The sequence below is a fragment of the Schistocerca nitens genome, chromosome 8, assembly GCF_023898315.1.
Source record: "Schistocerca nitens isolate TAMUIC-IGC-003100 chromosome 8, iqSchNite1.1, whole genome shotgun sequence".
In the NCBI taxonomy this organism is placed as follows: Eukaryota; Metazoa; Arthropoda; class Insecta; order Orthoptera; family Acrididae; genus Schistocerca; species Schistocerca nitens.
In genome coordinates, this window is record NC_064621.1 from 208,491,210 (window position 1) to 208,511,477 (window position 20,268).

General features: G+C 45.2%; 1 protein-coding gene across 1 annotated transcript in view; it reads left to right on the forward strand.

Annotated features, from left to right (window-relative positions):
• The window catches only part of LOC126199490 (lutropin-choriogonadotropic hormone receptor-like), an 877,483-nt gene that overhangs the window by 355,180 nt on the left and 502,035 nt on the right, over nucleotides 1-20,268 (forward strand). Inside the window, exon 3 of the mRNA XM_049936411.1 lies at nucleotides 16,995-17,138. Coding sequence (XP_049792368.1) covers nucleotides 16,995-17,138 — 144 coding nt within the window. The remainder of the gene's footprint in view (nucleotides 1-16,994; nucleotides 17,139-20,268) is intronic.

The following is a 20,268-nucleotide window of genomic DNA, read 5'->3' on the forward strand; positions in this document are numbered from 1 at the left end:
GCTAACGCTCTTTAACTGCAGATAAGAGCTTCGGTTAAAAGTTCAGGATGCGAATAGCTTTAATGACAGAGCGGACAGACGCTCACAATTGGCATATAATAAGTGTTCGACTACTGAGTTACACTTTATTGGTCACAGTTAACAATGTTAATACAGTTCGCAAAACTTTATAAATAGCAGGTAATAAAGTAACTCCTACTCACGCAGTTCGCTCTACATTGTATGCAGATTCGCGGTACACTGGTATTTACATACTTGGTGTGCAAATAAGATCTTATCCATGCGGCATTACCTACACCGAAACGCGTAGCCGTTGCTAAGAGCGAGTTCACCTTTCAAGCTCGACTCCAACTCTCGCAACCCGCAACACTGTTGCCAACTCTCCAAAAGTAAAAGCTAAATGTGTCTACATATAAATTCAGACAAAAATCTTAAATGAAAGAAAGTAATTATTGTATACGTTTTTTTTTGTAATAATTTTACTGCCGGTCGAAGTGGCCGTGCGGTTAAAGGCGCTGCAGTCTGGAACCGCAAGCCCGCTACGGTCGCAGGTTCGAATCCTGCCTCGGGCATGGATGTGTGTGATGTCCTTAGGTTAGTTAGGTTTAACTAGTTCTAAGTTCTAGGGGACTAATGACCTCAGCAGTTGAGTCCCATAGTGCTCAGAGCCATTTGAACCAATAATTTTACTTTTAAGGTATTTAAGTGGGGAGGGGGGTGGGTGAAGGACGTATACAAAATAAATATTGTTACTTAACTCCAACTCTATAAAGAAGAATTGTATCAAATTTTATACACAGAGGACCAAAAAAGTAATAAATGGTGCTAGTTTGATTTAATTTTCTGTTTTACAAGTTCTTTAAAAATAAGTTACTCAGGCTTACTCGTATCAGGTGTGTAATTCAATTTAAAACAACTTCAGTAAATAACTTTTCCACGGTATTTTGCATCATATGTTAGATACGTGTACCACGTTTCGTTTTAATGGCTTTAATAGCAGGAAAGATACTGTGTAGATATTCAAAAATGTAATGCTTCAGAAAGCACAATAGAATCAAAAAATTTAGAGGCGTGCCTTGTGCATCTCATTAGAGAAACCATTTCTGGATGCTCTTGAACTTCGAATGCTGTTATAACAATATGAGATTTTATTTCTATGATAAGCGTCTAAAATATCACCCCATTTTTAAAACCACGATATTTTGACGCAAATAATATTTAAATAAACATCTTAATGTCTGTTTCTATCGCATAATTTTCTTTTTCATACAATTAAAATATAAATAATGTTCCTGCTAGGTGCATGGAGGAAAAACTTCACAATATCTGCACCATAGTATTACGTTATTTCTTACACTTAGCACTGAACAAAAGTTCGCTGATCATCTTCTCAACTGAGTCGCTGGCACATTATTTACTGCAGCTGTGAATTGGATGACTTCTCATTCGTTCTGCATAAATCAGAGTTTGGTTTGCTTAGAGCAGCTACCTTCATTATTGTGAAGCTTCGATACTTGGCTGCTGTCAGCCATGTTCCAACAGCGTTTCCAGTAAGACATTCAACTTTTTATATTTTGTAGTTACGTTTTTGGTGTTATGTGTGTGTATGCAAAGGATCCCAGAACATACACCAACGCAACGTTATTTTGCTTCGTTGTGCGTTTTAAATCTCATGCTCGTTTTGAAGTCTTAGTTCGACGCAATATGTTGCATTGTGCTTACCAAAATCATGCAAAGATCATGATTCGAATATCGTGTTTTCTCATAAGTTTCTGTGTTGTGCTACTGGCCTTGTCGGTATAACAGGTAGCTCTGTGTAGTTGTGGTGTCCACAGAATTAGTTCTATCGTCGGTGATGGTCGATGCTGTTAGCGTGTAGCTCTCGTCTGTGGCCGTTGCTCAGTTTATACAGTTTTATTTTGTGTGCCCACTTGTAAAGCCGTTAAGATGTGATATTGTGAAACCTGTTTCTTGTCTGGTAACCACTTGTTTGTGCTGCGCCGAGTAAGATTATTGTTTAGGAATATTTGGCAGAACGTTAAAGCATAAAATACGGAAAGAAACACGACTGAAGTTTTATAAAACAGTCGCATTTCCCCCCTTGTTACAGGATGGGTAAAATGGAAGTGGCCCGGACGGGTGGATACGATTGAACGTGGATGTATGTGTATAACCACAAATTGTGACGTACAGTTACTTCCAGCAGGATGGAGAAACTGCCCATATAGCTGGCCAAACCTTGGAATACAAAAATCAAATGGTTCAAATGGCTCTGAGCACTATGGGACTTAACTTCTGAGGTCATCAGTCCCCTAGAACTTAGAACTACTTAAACCTAACTAACCTAAGAACATCACACACATCCATGCCCGAGGCGGGATTCGAACCTGAGACCGTAGCGGTCGCGCGGTTCCAGACTGTAGCGCCTAGAACCGCTCGGCCACCGCGGCCGGCCCTTGGAATACATTTGCATAACCTTCACACCTGACGGCATTGTTAGCAGAAGTCAGCAGCAGGCCACCCAGTTTACCTGATCTGTCAGTGTGCGATTTCTTTATGTGGGTGCCCTCACATCCAAGGTGTACCGCAACAACCCTTATGGTCTTCAAGAACTACATCAGAACATTTCGGATAAGATTGCAGCAATTCCAGTAGCAACTTCGATCCGCCGTCAACATCTTTCTGACCAGGGCCAGGAAGTGCCAAGAGATGAATGTTGGTCGCTTTCAACATGTGCTCTAGTCAGGTTAGTACTGTATTTCCTTTCTTCTGCTGTGTTTCTTTGCCCCTTGGAACTCTGTTCTTCGGACAACTTTTATTTGCCCCATCATCTATATGGCATGCATTACATGGAAGTGAATCGTAGGCATTGAATGAGAGACAAGAAAAACAAATACAAGCAGTTGAAATGAGATTTTTTAGAGCAGTGAAGTGATGTAAAAGACTAGATAAAATACGAAATGAACACATTCGAAAGAAGTTGAAAATCTGGAGAGTGAAAGAAGAACTAGACGAAAACAAAATGAAACGTAATGAACATCTACAAAGCATGGATCCATAGAGACTACCAAAGATGAAAAGAGATCCTGGCAGACTCAGAAAATGTGGGAACCGTATCAAGCAACAGTTGCCCTAATGCGGAAAGTGCAGAGGAAGAAGAAGAAGAAGAAGAAGAAGAAGAAGACGAGGAATCTTTGAAGATACATAGAATATTGTATTATTATAATTATTATTATTATACTCCTGTGCCCATTTTAAGCAAGAATTATTCCCCTACATATTCTCATTCATTTTAAAAGTAAATTGTGGATGATATTTTCTTGCTGTCATTTCAGCTTTTCTGTTTGTTAATAAAAGAAAATAATCCTAACACTCAGTCCAAAACCACTCCTTCCAAATCCTGCATTACAAACTGATTCACTAATGACGTGTATACCAGGCTCGCCAATATTGTAATTTTCCCATTCACGCTTACAAATGCGGGAACAAAAAGAGAAGGGGTTAATTATAAAGACGGCTGCAGCCAGTAAAGCACAAGCTAACTGATAATACCCACAGACGTTCGGCACCCATACTGCGAGTCCACATGAGATGACTCCGTCCAACAGGTGGCACAGTAACATAATCCTGGCCTATGGTTGTAAGCCGTTTTACTTCTATAGGGACAGCTGTAATGAGGCAGCTTACTCCGGTCCTGCGAAGAACTTTGTCGTGAGGTACAACACAAAACGGAAAATTAAGCGAAACTCCCTTCCAGGTTATTACTGTGTTGCAGACTGGGACTCGAACCAGGAACATTTGCCTTTCGTGGCTTGAGGGCAAGGCCGAGTGGTTGCAGGCGCTTCAGTCTGGAACCGCGCGGCCGCTACGGTCGCAGGTTCGAATCCTGCCTCGGGCATGGATGTGTGTGATGTCCTTAGGTTAGTTAGGTTTAAGTTGTTCTAAGTTCTAGCTGACTGATGACCTCAGGAGTTAAGTCCCATAGTGCGCAGAACCATTTTTGAACCATTTGCCCGCATTCAGTGATTGTCAAACTTTTGCTTTATTTTCTCTATGCTTTCTCTGCCAATATGATCAGTGAGCGAGTGTGATAGGTGACTTTAATAAGCGGACTGACTTTTCGTAAGATCAAAACTGGTTACTGTTCTTCCTCAGTACTGGTACGAATGTATTAAACAACTATAAAGTCGATATTTCGAGCGTCTTTGCACCGGTCCCATGTAGGGCGACAAAAATTCTTCAGTGGTATCTCACTTTCAAGCTTTTATTTCTCATCTATGTTTTTGCTTTGCTGTCTGCTTCCAAGGTTACTTTATAACCACGGCAGACACAAAATTTACGCCTATGAGTTATCACGCTAAGACCGTGTAAACCCACCTGAAGATAGCGATCTCAGCTCAGCAAGGATTAGAGTCCGCAAGGTGCTTCCGATACACAAAATTCAACTGAAGGCAGTGATTGATAATTAGATCCCTCTAAAAGAAAACTAAACTCCTCCCGAACAGGCCATGAAGGCCCAACGGTACCGACCGGTCGCCGTGTCATCCTCAGACCACAGGCGTCACTGGATGCGGATATGGAGGGGCACGTGGTCAGCACACCGCACTCCCGGCCGTATGTCAGTTTCCGAGACCGGAGCCGCTATTTCTCAATCGAGTAGCTCTTCAGTTTGCCTCACAAGGGCTGAGTGCACCCCGCTTGCCAACAGCGGGCCGTATGGTGGGCGGCAATCAGGTTAGTGTGTCTCCGCCGTCCGGGCCGTATCCATGTATGTCTTCGGCCTGGAATCTCATTTACTGGAGTGGAATTGTCTTTAGTGAGGCGTCCCGTTTCTAACTGAGCCCTGATGCCCAGCGAAGAGGTGTATGCCGGCCGGAGTGGCCGTGCGGTTCTAGGCGCTACAGTCTGGAGCCGGGCGACCGCTACGGTCGCAGGTTCCAATCCTGCCTCGGGCATGGATGTGTGTGATGTCCTTAGGTTAGTTAGGTTTAAGTAGTTCTAAGTTCTAGGCGACTGATGGCCTCAGAAGTTAAGTCTCATAGTGCTCAGAGCCATTTGAAGAGGTGTTTGGAGACGCGCCGCGGGGGATTAGCCGAGCGGTCTTAGGCGCTGCAGTCATGAATTGTGCGGCAGGTCCCGGCGGGGGTTCTAGTCTTCCTTCGGGCATGGGTGTGTGTATTTGTCCTAGGATAATTTAGGTTAAGTAGTGTGTAAGCTTAGGGACTGATGACCTTAGCAGTCAAGTTCCAAGCGACACTATTGAAACCACTGGTGGGACACTGCAGTCATCACGTGAAAAACTCCGCAGATTTCGTTAGAATACTGAAGGACATCCGAATACCGAGTGATGACCTACTCGTGAGCTTCGACGTCACCTCCTTGTTCACGAAAGTACCGCTACAAGACGCCTTGGCGCTCCTTAATCAGCACTTCGAGCCTGAAACAGTGAAGCTCTTTGAATGTGCACTTACGACCACCTACTTCAAGTGCAATGGAGAGCATTATGAACAAGTGGATGGAGTGGCCATGGGATCTCGCCTTGCTCCAGGTATCGCGAATCTTTATGTGGAGCACTTTGAGGAGGTGGCACTACAAACTGCTCACCGTAAACCCAGGCACTTCTTCCGCTATGTGGACGACACTTTCGGGATTTGGCAGCATGGCAGGCAGGCACTGGGGGAGTTTATGGACCACCTAAACGGCATACATAAGAATATTGCCTTCACGATGGAAGTAGAAGAGAATGGCTGTATTCCATTCCTGGACATACTGATCAGGAAGAAAGCGGATGGCACGCTGGGCCATTCAGTATATAGAAAAAAGACGCACACAGACCTGTACCTCCATGCAACCAGCTGCCACCATCCGGCGCAACGCCAGTCAGTACTGACCACCTTGGTACATAGGGCGCACGTCATTTGTGACAAAGAAAGCCTCTCAGACGAATTACACCACCTAAGAGAGGTATTTCGGATAAACGGGTACAGTGAAACACAGATTGGCAGGGCCTTCAAGAGGAGACAGGCTGACAAATTTCAGGAAGAGGAAGAGGAAGTTAACAAGAGACTCGCCTTTCTTCCGTATTTGGGGCCCACATCAGCCAAAATCGGGAGGCTATTAAGAAAATCAAACATAAATACCGTCTTCCGACCACTGCCGAAGACGAAAGAGCTGCTGGGCTCAGCTAAAGACCCACTCAAACTAAACACACCTGGTATATACAGCATTGCCTGCGAATGTGGTGTGCAGTACATTGGTCAAACGCAGCGCTGCATCTCTAAAAGGTGCGAGGAACACATCAGGCATGTTCGACTTGGACAGATAGAGAAATCTGCTATTGCTGAACATAGCATCAGAGAAAACCACACCTTTGATTTCGAAAACACAAGAGTGCTGTGCCGAGCCGGGAGCTATTGGGATAGCGTCATTAAAGAATCAATAGAAATACGGGTCCACGAGAATCTTGTGAACAGGGACGAAGGCTATCAACTGAGCGCGGCCTGGAATCCAGCATTAGCCGCAATACGCCAGGAACGCAACAAGAACCGTCCAGCTCACGAGACGCGATCAGAATGCTCTGATGGAGACACGAACGGCGCACCCGCTTCCCCCTCCACCCCGCCCGCCGATTCCTCTGGACCCAGCATCCCGCGGCCAGGTGGTGGGGTGCACACCGCAGGTATAAAGGGACCGGCATCCGCAAAGTCTCGGCACTTCGCCAGAAGATGATGAGTATGTCACTCGTCGAAACGTCGCAGTTTGAAGACACCGCCACCCGGCTGGAAGCCCGAGAACTCTTCGCCAGCTGTATACGGCGGGAAAGCATACATTCACAAGTTCCATAAGGTTTCACACACATTTGACCATTTTTATGGAGACCCCCCGGACAGCGGTGTGATACCAAACTGACTGTCTCGCGCCATACGGCCCGACAATCAAGGGTGGTGGTCTGGACGGCCATTTCTTTTCATAGCACGACCCCTTTAGTTGACATCCGCGGCACTCTAACAGTACAGCGGTACTTCGATGGTATTCGACGGCCCATATATTTTTGCCCTTCATAGCAAACTATCCTGGGCTTACATTCCAGCAAGATAATGCCCGCCTGCACACGGCGAGAGTTTCTACCATTTGTCTTGGTGCTTGCCAAACCCTACATCGGCCAGTAAGGTTACCGTAACTCTCCCCAGTCAAGAACTTTTGCAGCATTATGGGCAGGGCGCTCCATCCAATCCGGAAGGTTCAGGATTTGTCGCCGCTGTTGGATAGAATTTGGCGTGATATCCCTCAGCAGGACATCCAAAAACTCTGTCAATAAATGCCAAGTCGAATAACTGTCTGCACGGGTGTCACAGGTGGACCAACGCGTTATTGTCTTCCTCGATTTGTGAACCTCTTTCTGTTGAGTGTATCATCCAACTCTTCTAAAATTGTAATCATTTGTTTGTCTGTTCATGTACATAACATCTACTGGTTTCCGTCCCATTTCGATAAGTGCGTTGTTTCTTTGTCTTAGATTATATAACATTAAGTAACCGCTACAGATTTTTGTAGTTTAATTTATAATAACAGTGAAATTTGACTGGAATACTCTCTTTCAAATTCTGAAGGTGGCAGGGGTAAAATACAGGGAGCTAAATGCTATTTACAATATGTACAGAAACCAGATGCCAGTTATAAGAGTCGAGGGACATGAAAGAGGAGCCGTGGTCGGGAAGGGAGTGAGACAGGGTTGAAGCCTCTCCCCGATGTTATTCAATCTGTATACTGAGCAAGCAGTAAAGGAGTAGGAATTAACATCCATGGAGAAAAAATTAAAACTTTGAGGTTCACCGATGACATTGTAATTCTGTCAGAGACAGCAAAGGACTAGGAAGGGCAGTTGAACGGAATGGACAGTTTCTTGGAAGGACGCTATAACATGAACATCAACAAAAGCAAAACGAGGATAATGGAATGTAGTCGAATTAAACTGGGTGATGCTGAGGAAATTAGATAAGGATATGAGGCACTTAAAGTAGTTTATGAGTTTTGCTGTATGGGGAGTAAAATAACTGATGATGGTCGAAGTAGAGAAGATACAAAATATAGACCGCCAATGGCAAGGAAAGCGTTTCTGAAAAAGAGAAATTTGTTTACGTCGAGTATAGATTTGTATGCCAGGAAGTCGTTTCTGAAAGTATTTGTATGGAGTGTAGCCATGTATGGAAATGAAACATGGACGATAAATAGTTTGGACAAGAAGAGAATAGAAGCTTTCGAAATGTGGTGCTACAGAACAATGCTGAAGATTAGATGGGCAGATCACATAACTAATGAGAAGGTATTGAACAGAATTGGGGAGAAGAGAAATTTGTGGCACAACTTGGCTAGAAGAAGGGATCGGTTGGTAGGACATGTTCTGAGGCATCAACGGATCGCCAGTTTAGTATTGGAGGGCACCATTGAGGGTAAAAATCATATAGGGAGACCAAGAGATGAATACACTAAGCAGATTCACAAGGATGTAGGTTGCAGCAGGTACTGGGAGATGAAGTAGTTCGCAAAGGATAGAGTAGCATGGAGAGTTGCATCAAACCAGTCTCAGGACTTAAGACCACAACAACAACAACAGTGAAATATTTGTTATAACACAGTAATAACGGTTTCAATCACTATCAAACGTATAAAATCAATACTTCTTTAAAGCATAATGTCTAAGATATTGTAGTTAAAAATATACTGGGTGAACAAAAAATCGCGCACCCGGAATTCGCAGCGCGATTCCTACTACGCTACGGTCGCAGGTTCGAATCCTGCTCCGGACTTGGATGTGTGTGATGTCCTTAGGTTAGTTAGGTTTAAGTAGTTCTAAGTTCTAGAGGACTGATGACCTCAGATGTTAAGTCCCATAGTGCTCAGAGCCATTTGAACCATTGAGCGATTACAGTGGGGTTTCTACAAAACATTTGCACTTACGTGCTACGACCACAGAAAATGGAGCTACAATCATTTTTATCAGACAGCTTTCAAAGACGCTTTTTTACATCGTGGACGCGAATTGTTTCGCACCACAGCATCTACTGCTTTGTGTGCACCCTCCCTCAATCGTCCGAACGATTACTACCAACCATTATTCTTGTCACACTCAGGTCCGTTACATTTCGTTAGGTCCTTACGTCACCAGTAGGGCTAGCAACGTGCTTTGCAAATAATTTCCAAATTCGGTTACTATTTGTATTTATTGTCAACATGGAACCACTAATTATGCCTTTCAGTATTGAATCTGGTTAGCGCATCTAGTAGCTGCAGTGATGCGAAGCAATTCGCATCCACAACGTGTAAAATGCTTCTTTAAAAGCTGACCAGTGGAAACAATTGAACTTCCATTTCTGTGTTCATAGCACATAAGCGGAAATGTTTTGTAAAATACCCACTGTAATGGTTGTATGACGATAAGACGACTGATACCGTACCTCGCAGAGTACATTTAGCAAATACACTCCTGGAAATTGAAATAAGAACACCGTGAATTCACTGTCCCAGGAAGGGGAAACTTTATTGACACATTCCTGGGGTCAGATACATCACATATTCACACTGACAGAACCACAGGGACATAGACACAGGCAACAGAGCATGCACAATGTCGGCACTAGTACAGTGTATATCCACCTTTCGCAGCAATGCAGGCTGCTATTCTCCCATGGAGACGATCGTAGAGATGCTGCATGTAGTCCTGTGGAACGGCTTGCCATGCCATTTCCACCTGGCGCCTCAGTTGGACCAGCGTTCGTGCTGGACGTGCAGACCGCGTGAGACGACGCTTCATCCAGTCCCAAACATGCTCAATGGGGGACAGATCCGGAGATCTTGCTGGCCAGGGTAGTTGACTTACGCCTTCTAGAGCACGTTGGGTGGCACGGGATACATGCGGACGCGCATTGTCCTGTTGGAACAGCAAGTTCCCTTGCCGGTCTAGGAATGGTAGAACGATGGGTTCGATGACGGTTTGGATGTACCGTGCACTATTCAGTGTCCCCTCGACGATCACCAGTGGTGTACGGCCAGTGTAGGAGATCGCTCCCCACACCATGATGCCGGGTGTTGGCCCTGTGTGCCCTGTGTGCCTCGGTCGTATGCAGTCCTGATTGTGGCGCTCACCTGCACGGCGCCAAACACGCATACGACCATCATTGGCACCAAGGCAGAAGCGACTCTCATCGCTGAAGACGACACGTCTCCATTCGTCCCTCCATTCACGCCTGTCGCGACACCACTGGAGGCGGGCTGCACGATGTTGGGGCGTGAACGGAAGACGGCCTAACGGTGTGCGGGACCGTAGCCCAGCTTCATGGAGACGATTGCGAATGGTCCTCGCCGATACCCCAGGAGCAACAGTGTCCCTAATTTGCTGGGAAGTGGCGGTGCGGTCCCCTACGGCACTGCGTAGGATCCTACGGTCTTGGCGTGCATCCGTGCGTCGCTGCGGTCCGGTCCCAGGTCGACGGGCACGTGCACCTTCCGCCGACCACTGGCGACAACATCGATGTACTGTGGAGACCTCACGCCCCACGTGTTGAGCAATTCGGCGGTACGTCCACCCGGGCTCCCGCATGCCCACTATACGCCCTCGCTCAAAGTCCGTCAACTGCACATACGGTTCACGTCCACGCTGTCGCGGCATGCTACCAGTGTTAAAGACTGCGATGGAGCTCCGTATGCCACAGCAAACTGGCTGACACTGACGGCGGCGGTGCACAAATGCTGCGCAGCTAGCGCCATTCGACGGCCAACACCGCGGTTCCTGGTGTGTCCGCTGTGCCGTGCGTGTGATCATTGCTTGTACAGCCCTCTCGCAGTGTCCGGAGCAAGTATGGTGGGTCTGACACACCGGTGTCAATGTGTTCTTTTTTCCATTTCCAGGAGTGTAAAATCAAATACGCCTCGACCCAGAACCGATCCCTCAAGCTCCTGTACGCTAACCCAATGCTAGCCATTGCATCAACTGCACAGCACTTCTGCATTGTGCTGACAGCGGTAGTTACAGCACATGTGATTACAGTGTTACCAGACTGCCAATCTTTAAAGCTCATTTACTCCCAGAAATACGCGCAGGACGAAATTTTGTGACAGACATTTTTCTGTCGCTTGTATGTGAGGAATCGATCTGCAGACTCCGAGTGCGCAAATTTTTCTTCATCCTGTATAGAAAAGTGTAAACGTACATCACAAGATTTGATGTGAATGCACCTCATACAATTAATTTATGAACTTTAATAGGAAAGCATGTGGAAAATTTGATAACGTCACAATTTACGCAGTTACAACATTGAAGTATTTCACTAAGCACTACAACTATGAACACTAGTCTTCATGTACGAACGTGTAAATGATGGGAACGCTGTTTCTTTCAACGTTTTCGGGCTATGTTCAGAAAATTATCTTTTTGTTAATGGTGATTCTTTTCTCTTCTGTCTTGCCTGGGACCCACTCGTCCGGCGACAGTTCATACGGCATCGTGCACCCGTCCGTGATATGGAAAGCCACACTGCAGCTTTCACGTGTACGCGGCAAGTGCCGCTGTTGCCAAAGATGCCGATGACGTCCGTGGTGCCTGACACACTCACAGCAGCGGCTGGGTGTCAAGTGCGGCAATGTGAGCCTGTAGAGTAAACATTGGCGCCTTCACACCTGTCAAGCATGACAGGGCACGGCACGGCTGGTTTACAGACAACGACAACATGTTCATCACAATATTCGTACTGCTATTTGTCTTTCTTTTTTTCGCGACTTCGTCCCATAGGCCTATACGTGAATTGAGAAATACAAGGTGTACAACTTTTCTTCCGCCGTTTTTTACCAACATTTGAGGCTTTAATGAAACAAATTGGTTACACATGTATCATTCAAAGTATTTTCCATCGCTGGCAACTACTTCCTCCCATCTTTCGGGCACTGTACGAATCCCGAGTCGAAAAAATTGTTCATCTTTTGAAGCGATTCACGAGTCGATCCAGTTTTGTGACTTCTTCATTAGATCGGAAGTGTTGGTCAGCCAGGCCATGCTCCATTGATCTAAACAGGTGATAGTCAGAGGGAGCAATGTCTGGTGAATACGGTGGGTAGGGTAGGTTTTGACCTCTTTTGCAACCTCGGGTCTAGCGTTGTCGTGTTGCAAAATCACTTTATCGTGCCCATCGCTGTATTGCGGCCGTTTGTCTTTCAATGCTCTGCTCAAGCGCATTAATTACATTCGATAACGAGTATTTGTGATTGTTTCACTTGGTTTTAACACCTCATAGTTCACGACGCCGAGCTGGTCCCACCAAATGCAGAGTATGATCTTGGGGCCGTGAATATTCGGTTTGGCCGTCGACTGGAAGCATGGCCGGGATATCACCATGATGTTTTGCGTTTAGCGTTATCGTAATGAACCCATTTTTCCTCCCTGGTCATAATGTGATGCGGAAATCCCTTCCGTTTTTGCCTCTGAAGCAATTGTTCACAAACACACAAACGCCGTTTAACGAATCTTGGTTTCAGCTGACACGGGACCAAAGTTCCTTCTTTTTGAATCATGCCTATAGCCTTGAGACATTTTGAAAAAAAAATGTTCAAATGTGTGTAAAGTCTTATGGGACTTAACTGCTACGGTCATCAGTCCCTAAACGTACACACCACTTAACCTAAATTATCCTAAGCACAAACACCCACACCCATGCCCGAGAGAGGACTCGAACCTCCGCTGGGACCAGCCGTACAGTCCATGACTGCAGCGCCTAAGACCGCGCGGCTAATCCCGCTGTTGTCTCTCACCGATCCTATTTACTATCTGGAGGAAGTACTGGAAAGCTTTTTGGATGGGACAAGATGCGTCAGGGTAAGCGGGCGGAAAATTGAAAGATTTGCAGACGACATGGCGATCCTCGCAGAAAATGAAGAGACGCTAACTCGAATACTAAATGACCTGAATGATGCCTGTGCAGCATATGGTATGAAAATTAATGAAAATAAAACCAAAAGCATGGTCATAGGCCTAAAGAAAAGTGAAAATTAAGTTGGAGTCAGAAATTATAGAACAGGTAAGAGCGTTCAAGTATTTGGGAAGTTGGATTAAAGAAGACATGGATTGCCAACAAGATATCAAAGTGAGAATGGCTCTGGCGAGAGAGGCATTTCAAAAGAAGAGAAGACTCCTAGCTAGTTGTTAAGTGCTTAATATGGAGCATGGCCTTGTTGGGAGTAGAATGTGGACCTTGAGAAAGCAGGATGAGAAGAGGATTGAAGCTTGTGAAATGTGGATATGGCGTAGAATGGAGAAGATCAGCTGGACGGATAACGTCAGGAATGAAAAAGTACTGAGGAGGGTTGGAGAAGAATGGAGGATGCTACCAACGGTGCACAACAGGAAACTAAACTGGATAGGCCACAATCTGAGAAGAGTTTGCTTTATAGTAGAGGCAATTGAAGGTTTCGTTCCAGGAAAGAGAGAGAAGGCAGAACAAGGTTCCAGATGCTGAATGACGTCAGCAGGCTACAAGGAGGGCACCAAAGAATGAAGAGGAACGCAGAAGACAGAGAAGCGTGGAGGGCTATGCAGTCAAAACCAGCCGCAAGACAGACAGATGATGGTTTCAGATGGTTCTAAGCACTATGGGACTTAACATCTAAGGCCATCAGTCCCCTAGACTTAGAACTACTTAAACCTAACTAAGGACACCACACACATCCATGCCCGAGGCAGGATTCGAACCTGCGACCGTAGCAGCAGCGCGGTTCCGGACTGAAGCGCCTAGAACCGCTCAGCCAAAGCGGCCGGCCCAAGACAGACAACCCAATGATGATAATGTACAGTTAAACGGCGGCTATAAATTTCAAAACCTATGTTAAACGTAGCTTATACTTTCTAGAATTCCTTATCTTTTTCGGGACACCTACTTTACATACTACTTATTAGGTCTACAACTTTGCTTCCACCGTTTTGCAAAATACGGCAGTAGCAGCAAGTGGAGTTCAGGTGGTTGGTCATAGGAGTTATACAATAAGCTTAGGTATCTGTAAACATAATACCATAAAAATATTACTCGATTTGTGATTGCATCATAAGGCTATTCTCGATTAAGTACCTCAACTTACGTACGCATTTCTCGCCATTTGCGGGAAGTTTTAATTTTCTGCTTTAACATGCAAAAATCTGAGGCTGTGGCTCTTAAAATGCTTGGTAAGACCAATGGCGAGGGAACTATTAGTGGAAGAACGTGCAGATAATGTTTTCAACGCCTTAAGAACGGTGATTATGATGTCGGATACCGGCATCGCGGTGGAAGACAGAACGTTTTCGTAGGTACTGAAACAGTCGAAGACACTCACAGGACATCATTATCGAAAGCAACTGATGCGTTCGAGCCCAGCACTGAAACACAAACGGCCACCATACAGCGATAGACACGTAAAGGTAATTTTGCAGCAAGTCAGAGCTCGACCCCATGTCGGGAAACCAATCAAAATATACATGGAAACGTTGGAATGAGAAGTCCTATCCCTCCCGCCGTATTCACCATACGTCGCTCTCTCTGACTACAACCTTTTTCGCTCAGTGGCATACAGTCTGGCTGATCACCACTTGCGATCATATGAACAAGTGCAAAATTAAATGGATCCCCGGATCCCCACAAAAGACGCTCAGTTCTTCCACCACGAGATTCGTATGCAATCCGATAGATGGAAGAATGTAGTGGTCAGCCATGGGCAATACTATGAATGATAATTTTTTTGCCGGACGGAGTGGCCGTGCGGCTCTAGGCGCTATAGTCTGGACCCGGGCTGCCGCTACGGTCGCAGGTTTGAATCCTGCCTCGGGCACGGATGTGTGTGATGTCCTTAGGTTAGTTAGGTTTAATTAGTTCTAAGTGCTAGGCGACTGATGACCTCAGAAGTTAAGTCGCAGAGTGCTCAGAGCCATTTGAACCATTTTATAATTTTTTTATGTTTTTCATAATAAAGCCCCGAACTTCGAGAAAAAATGGCAGAAGCAAAGTTGTAGACCTAGTAATTCTCCAAAATTGTCAAATTCTAAACCTGATACACGTAAGAACATGAACGTTTTTACTCGGTCATAACCTCCAAGACTCCCTTCCCCTCTCACCAATACCTCTCCCTTGGGTCCATAATCGACACGATTTTTTTTTTCTGCCATTATGTCACGTCTCCACGTCGACTCCTTTCGTGCTCTGATTTCACAGAAACCGAATTGCACCGCTTCTGTGTGACGACTTTTCTGGTACCAGTTCTGCACCATGTACACTGCTCCAAAGCGACCAGTTTGCTCTTTCAAGCGAATGACTATTACAGTGTCCAGTGAGTTCTAACATTCTGCATGGTGTCTATTTGTTCTAAGGCGTGTCTCCCAACCACTTACGCGCAACGACGTTCTGAGCGTGGTTTTTAGGGAATTGACTAGTTTGAACCTGGGACCTGTTGCTGGTAAGGAGACGCCAGACCACACATGACATGTAGAGTTCAGAAGAGTTCGGTGAGACTAGTGATGATATAATCAAATACTTAATGATTTCAGCGTCAGCTGCACTGCACTCCCTGTAAAAGAATCTTAATACTAACTAAATTTAGTGGAAGGCTTTCCTATTTTTAGTTAGCTGGTAAAATAACGTCGAATAAGCAGTTAACTTTACCATTGGAATTTTTATTCCACTCGCAAAACATTGTTTATAAATTGTAGTATTGATAAAAGGAAATATTTTAATACAGGATGATAAAAACCAACTGCGTTCAACAAAAGTGTGAACGAACATTCCCTGAATGGGTTTCCAAGTTCTATAATGGATCGAAGGATGACCTATGCCATATCACATCTATAATCTAGGTTTAAATTAAGTTTCACAAAAGAGAAAACTCTCAAAATGGTCTACAGTGACCCTCAATTATCTTTAATTACTTGTCGTAAATTACAGTGGCTGGTGTGGCTTCTCAATAATTATATATAACAGAAAAATCATCGCGTTTCAGAGTTTAACTTCAAGTAGCAAATGTGAATACCACAAAGTTTATTTGACAATCGACATTAGTATTACGTAAAAAGGGGATGTAACAGATGAGATTTCTGCAGTTCTGATTGAAGCCTTATGCGCTCTTATGCGGCATCGCGTGCGTTCATTACCTTGTCGGTGGTTAGGCAGCGTCAGGTGCGGCTGGCGGCACAGCTCCACACACCTCACCGTCTCAGTAGCAACTCTCTCGAACTTATCCTTACTACTGTTTACTGAAGTTGATTTAAGAAAAAGGTATCTGGCTGTGGTTCCAACTGACCAGTCAGTGTCTCAATGTTAACCTTAAGGTCCACCTACAAAAATTCTGTATATCCAATGAGAAACGTTATACTTTTCGTGGTGTTGCAATGTTTTTAATGTTTGCTACGTAACAGAGACCCGTATAGTCTCACGCTAAAACTTGCAGCTGGTGTGGCCCTTTTAGTGTTATCGTAAGATCTACACTGTTCTTCTGGAGGGCTCTATCTTTTAACATGGGCTGGGGGATGGACCTCTTGGCGGTCGGCCGGCAATGCGGGTGTCCCATTGTCCCGCTCTTATCGTAGGGCCTTCTAGCCTTCTAGCCTTCTGCTCTCGACTTCTGTTCTCCTTTATCCCCTCGGAACTGCATCTGTTTCATGGTGGGTAGGTATGACATGCATTTAGACATTCTTGTGTTAGTCTGTGGTATTCCACTTGCTCACTCATTGATCGTATTACCTTGGTTAATTTAATGTCAGGATTTATTCGGAGCTATGTGGCATATTGCCAGATTTGCTATCATGTCAGGTTTTTCATGGAAGGTGTTAGATTTGCCTGACACCTAACAGAGTATGTCATGTCCTTAGCCATGAGGGTATTTGTGTTACTATTTGCAGTCAGGTACACGGTGAGTTGGACGTGCACCTCATCATCAGACGCTTCCAGTACCTGACAATACTAGCAGCTGCGGCACGGCGTGTGTTGCAGGCAGCTGGACCAGAACCAGCTGTGGTGGCTGCGGGCGAACGCCTTCCTGCGACTGCGGCAGCTGCGCAACCTCAGGCTCGACTCCAACGGGCTGACCGCCGTGCCCACGGACGCGCTCAGACCGCTCGCCCAACTGGAGGCCCTGTGAGTACACCTCAGCAGTCGCTTGCCGTCCTTCACTGCTATTTCCTCTTCTTCTGATAACAGTAATAGAAATTTAATCTCGTTGCCTGAGCACCTCAGGCGTGAGATGGTACGCACTAAGAGACACACGGTGTCATTATTTACTTTCTTTCTTTCACTCTGGACTGTTTTCTGCGCCGTCCTCGCCTAATTCTGGTACACGTCGGTACATCCTTGTATATAAAATTCTCGTGTCACAATGTTAGTTGCCATACTCCTCCGAAACGGCTCGATCGAATCTGATGAAATTTTACACGTATATTCGGTAGGTCCGAGAATCGGTCGGAATCTATTTTTCGTACCCCTAAGTGATTAGGGTGATCCATCCCAAAAAAAATTATTTTTTGGACAGAACTTTTTATTTTTATATTTTTATGATGTGGCATTAAAAAATATACACACAACTCTAAATTTTCACCCTTCTACCACCAACCCATATTTTTTTAATAGCGGTTTTAGTAATTTAATAATTTTCAACCCCGGTCGATAACTGATCAATTATCACTTGATCAATGGCTCGATCGATTCTGATGAAATTTTACATGTAGATTCGGTACGTCTGAGAATCGGTCGTAATCTATTTTTCATACCCCTAAGTGATAAGGGTGGTCCACCCCAAAACTTTTTTCTTATTTTTTGGAGAGACCTTTTTATTTTTATTTTTTTATGATGTGGCATTACAAAATACATGCAACCCTAAATTTTTACCCTTCTATGACCAATCCCTATTTTTTAATAGCGGTTTTTGTAATTTAATAATTTTCAACCCCTGTCGATAACTGATCAGTAATCACTTGATCAGTTATCCCCGCCAGGTGTCTACCGGTGATAGTCTTTCACTATTCGATAGATAGGTAATTGAGGAAAACGTACCAAAAGCAACGACTCGAATATCCCTCTTTGAATCGACGTAACTAGACCGAGGATTTTAACTAGGTAGCACGCGTCATTCGCCAAACCGACATTTAGGCCTAGCGCACACGCATCGATTTTTGTCGCACGGAAATATATCGTACGATCAAATTCTTTTAGTGGGACAAAGAAGTTCCTATGCTCTCGTTTGTTCCTCTAAAAGAATTTAATCGTGCAATATTTGTACGTATGATAAAAATCGATGCGTGTGCGCTTGGCCTTATTCATAGTGCTGGCGAACACGTTTCGACTCGAAATTTCCGCAGCGTTTGCATGCTCGTGGACGACCCGTGTATCGGCTACAATTGTTAAATCCGCGCGATCTGCCGTAGAAACGCTAGAACGAAAAGTGGCCGAGTCATCTGGACTTCCCCCTAAGTCTTTTCTCACTCCCTACACAGTTTTGGGAGTGTCAGATATTTCACATGATATCAAAGTTAAAAGTGTTTTCGTGTGGAGAATCAAGACATAGCGTAAATGTAACCCGTTTCCTTCCAACGAGCTCCCGCCAACAACGGCTATTATGTTAGACGTATACATTGTGTTACACATATACATTATTCTTATAGACAAGAGATAATTTATATGGCAGAACAACGTATGCCGGGTCAGCTATAACATATAAAGATTTTCAGAGGCGGAACGAACTTCGCCCGGTATAGCTAGTTCGTTTCTGAAATCGTAGAAAGCCTGTATCTGGAAGTCGTAAGGTGCTGGGTGTTCCAAGCAAAATACACTCTAAGACAAAAAAAACCTGTGTAAAACGAAAGAATCATCCAAACGAGACGGAAATCGGTAGGTGTGATGCACATGTACAGAAAAACAAATTAGTACAATTTCAGAAAAATTAAATGATTTATTCGAGAGAAAGAGCTTCACAAACTCAGGAAGTCATTAATGTGTTGCTGCACCTCTGGCCCTTGCGCAAACCGTTATTCGGCTTGGAAGTGACTGAGAGAGTTGTGCGTTCTCCTGAGGAGTATCGGGCCAAATTCTGTCCAATCGGCACTTTAGATCATCAAAATCCCGAGATGGTTTGATTGCCCTGTCCGTAATGCTCCAAACTTTCTGAACTGGGGAGAGACCCGGCAACCTTGCTGGCCAAGGTAGGGTTTGGCAAGCACGAAGACAGTAGAAACCATCATTGTGCGCGGGCGGTCGTTGTCTTGTTGAAATGTAAACCCAGGACAGCTTGCCATGGAGGGCAGCAAAACGAACTGCATAATATCGTCGACGCACCGCTACGCTGAAAGGGTGCCCCGGATAACAACTACAGGGTTCTTGCTATGAAAATCAGTGGCATCCCAGACCATCACTCCGTATGGCGGGCAAGAGTCAGGTTGGTATCCCACCCCTCCCCAGGGCGTCTTCACACACGTCTTTGCTGGTCATCGGGCTTCATTTCGAAGCGGTACTCATCACTGAATACAATTCTACTCCATTCAATGAGATTCCAGACCGAAGACGTGTATGTAGACGTCGCATACTGTGTATTTCTTTGTGCTTGCCAAACCCTACCTTGGCCAGAAACGTCGCCGGATGTCTCCCACAATCGCGAACGTTGCGAGCATCATGGAGAGGACCCTCCATCCAGCTCGGGATTTTGACGATCTAAAGAACCTACCCGTGGTCTAGGGGTAGCGTCTTTGATTCATAATCAAAACGTCTTCGGTCCCGGGTTCGATCCCCGCCACTGCCTAAATTTTGATAAATAATCAGCATTGGCGGCCGAAGACTTCCGGCATAAGAAGTCTGCCTCATTCTGCCAACGGCCTTGTCAAAGTGGACCGAGCGAGGTGGCGCAGTGGTTAGCACACTGGACTCGCATTCGGAAGGACGACGGTTCAATCCCGCGTCCGACCATCCTGATTTAGGTTTTCCGTGATTTCCCTAAATCGCTCCAGGCAAATGCCGGGATGGTTCCTTTAAAAAGGGCACGGCCGACTTCCTTCCCCATCCTTCCCTAACCCTCTGAGACCGATAACCTCGCTGTTTGGTCTCTTCCCCCAAACAACCAACCAACCTTGTCAAAGTGGGCGGATAGAGGTTCAGGGCACTCTCTTGTCCTAGGGGTGGGAAATTGCCCCTAGAGGCGGAAGAATCAGCAATGATCAACGACATGAGGATGCAGAAGGCAATGGAAACCACTGCATTAAAGACACGTAACGTGTATCCACAG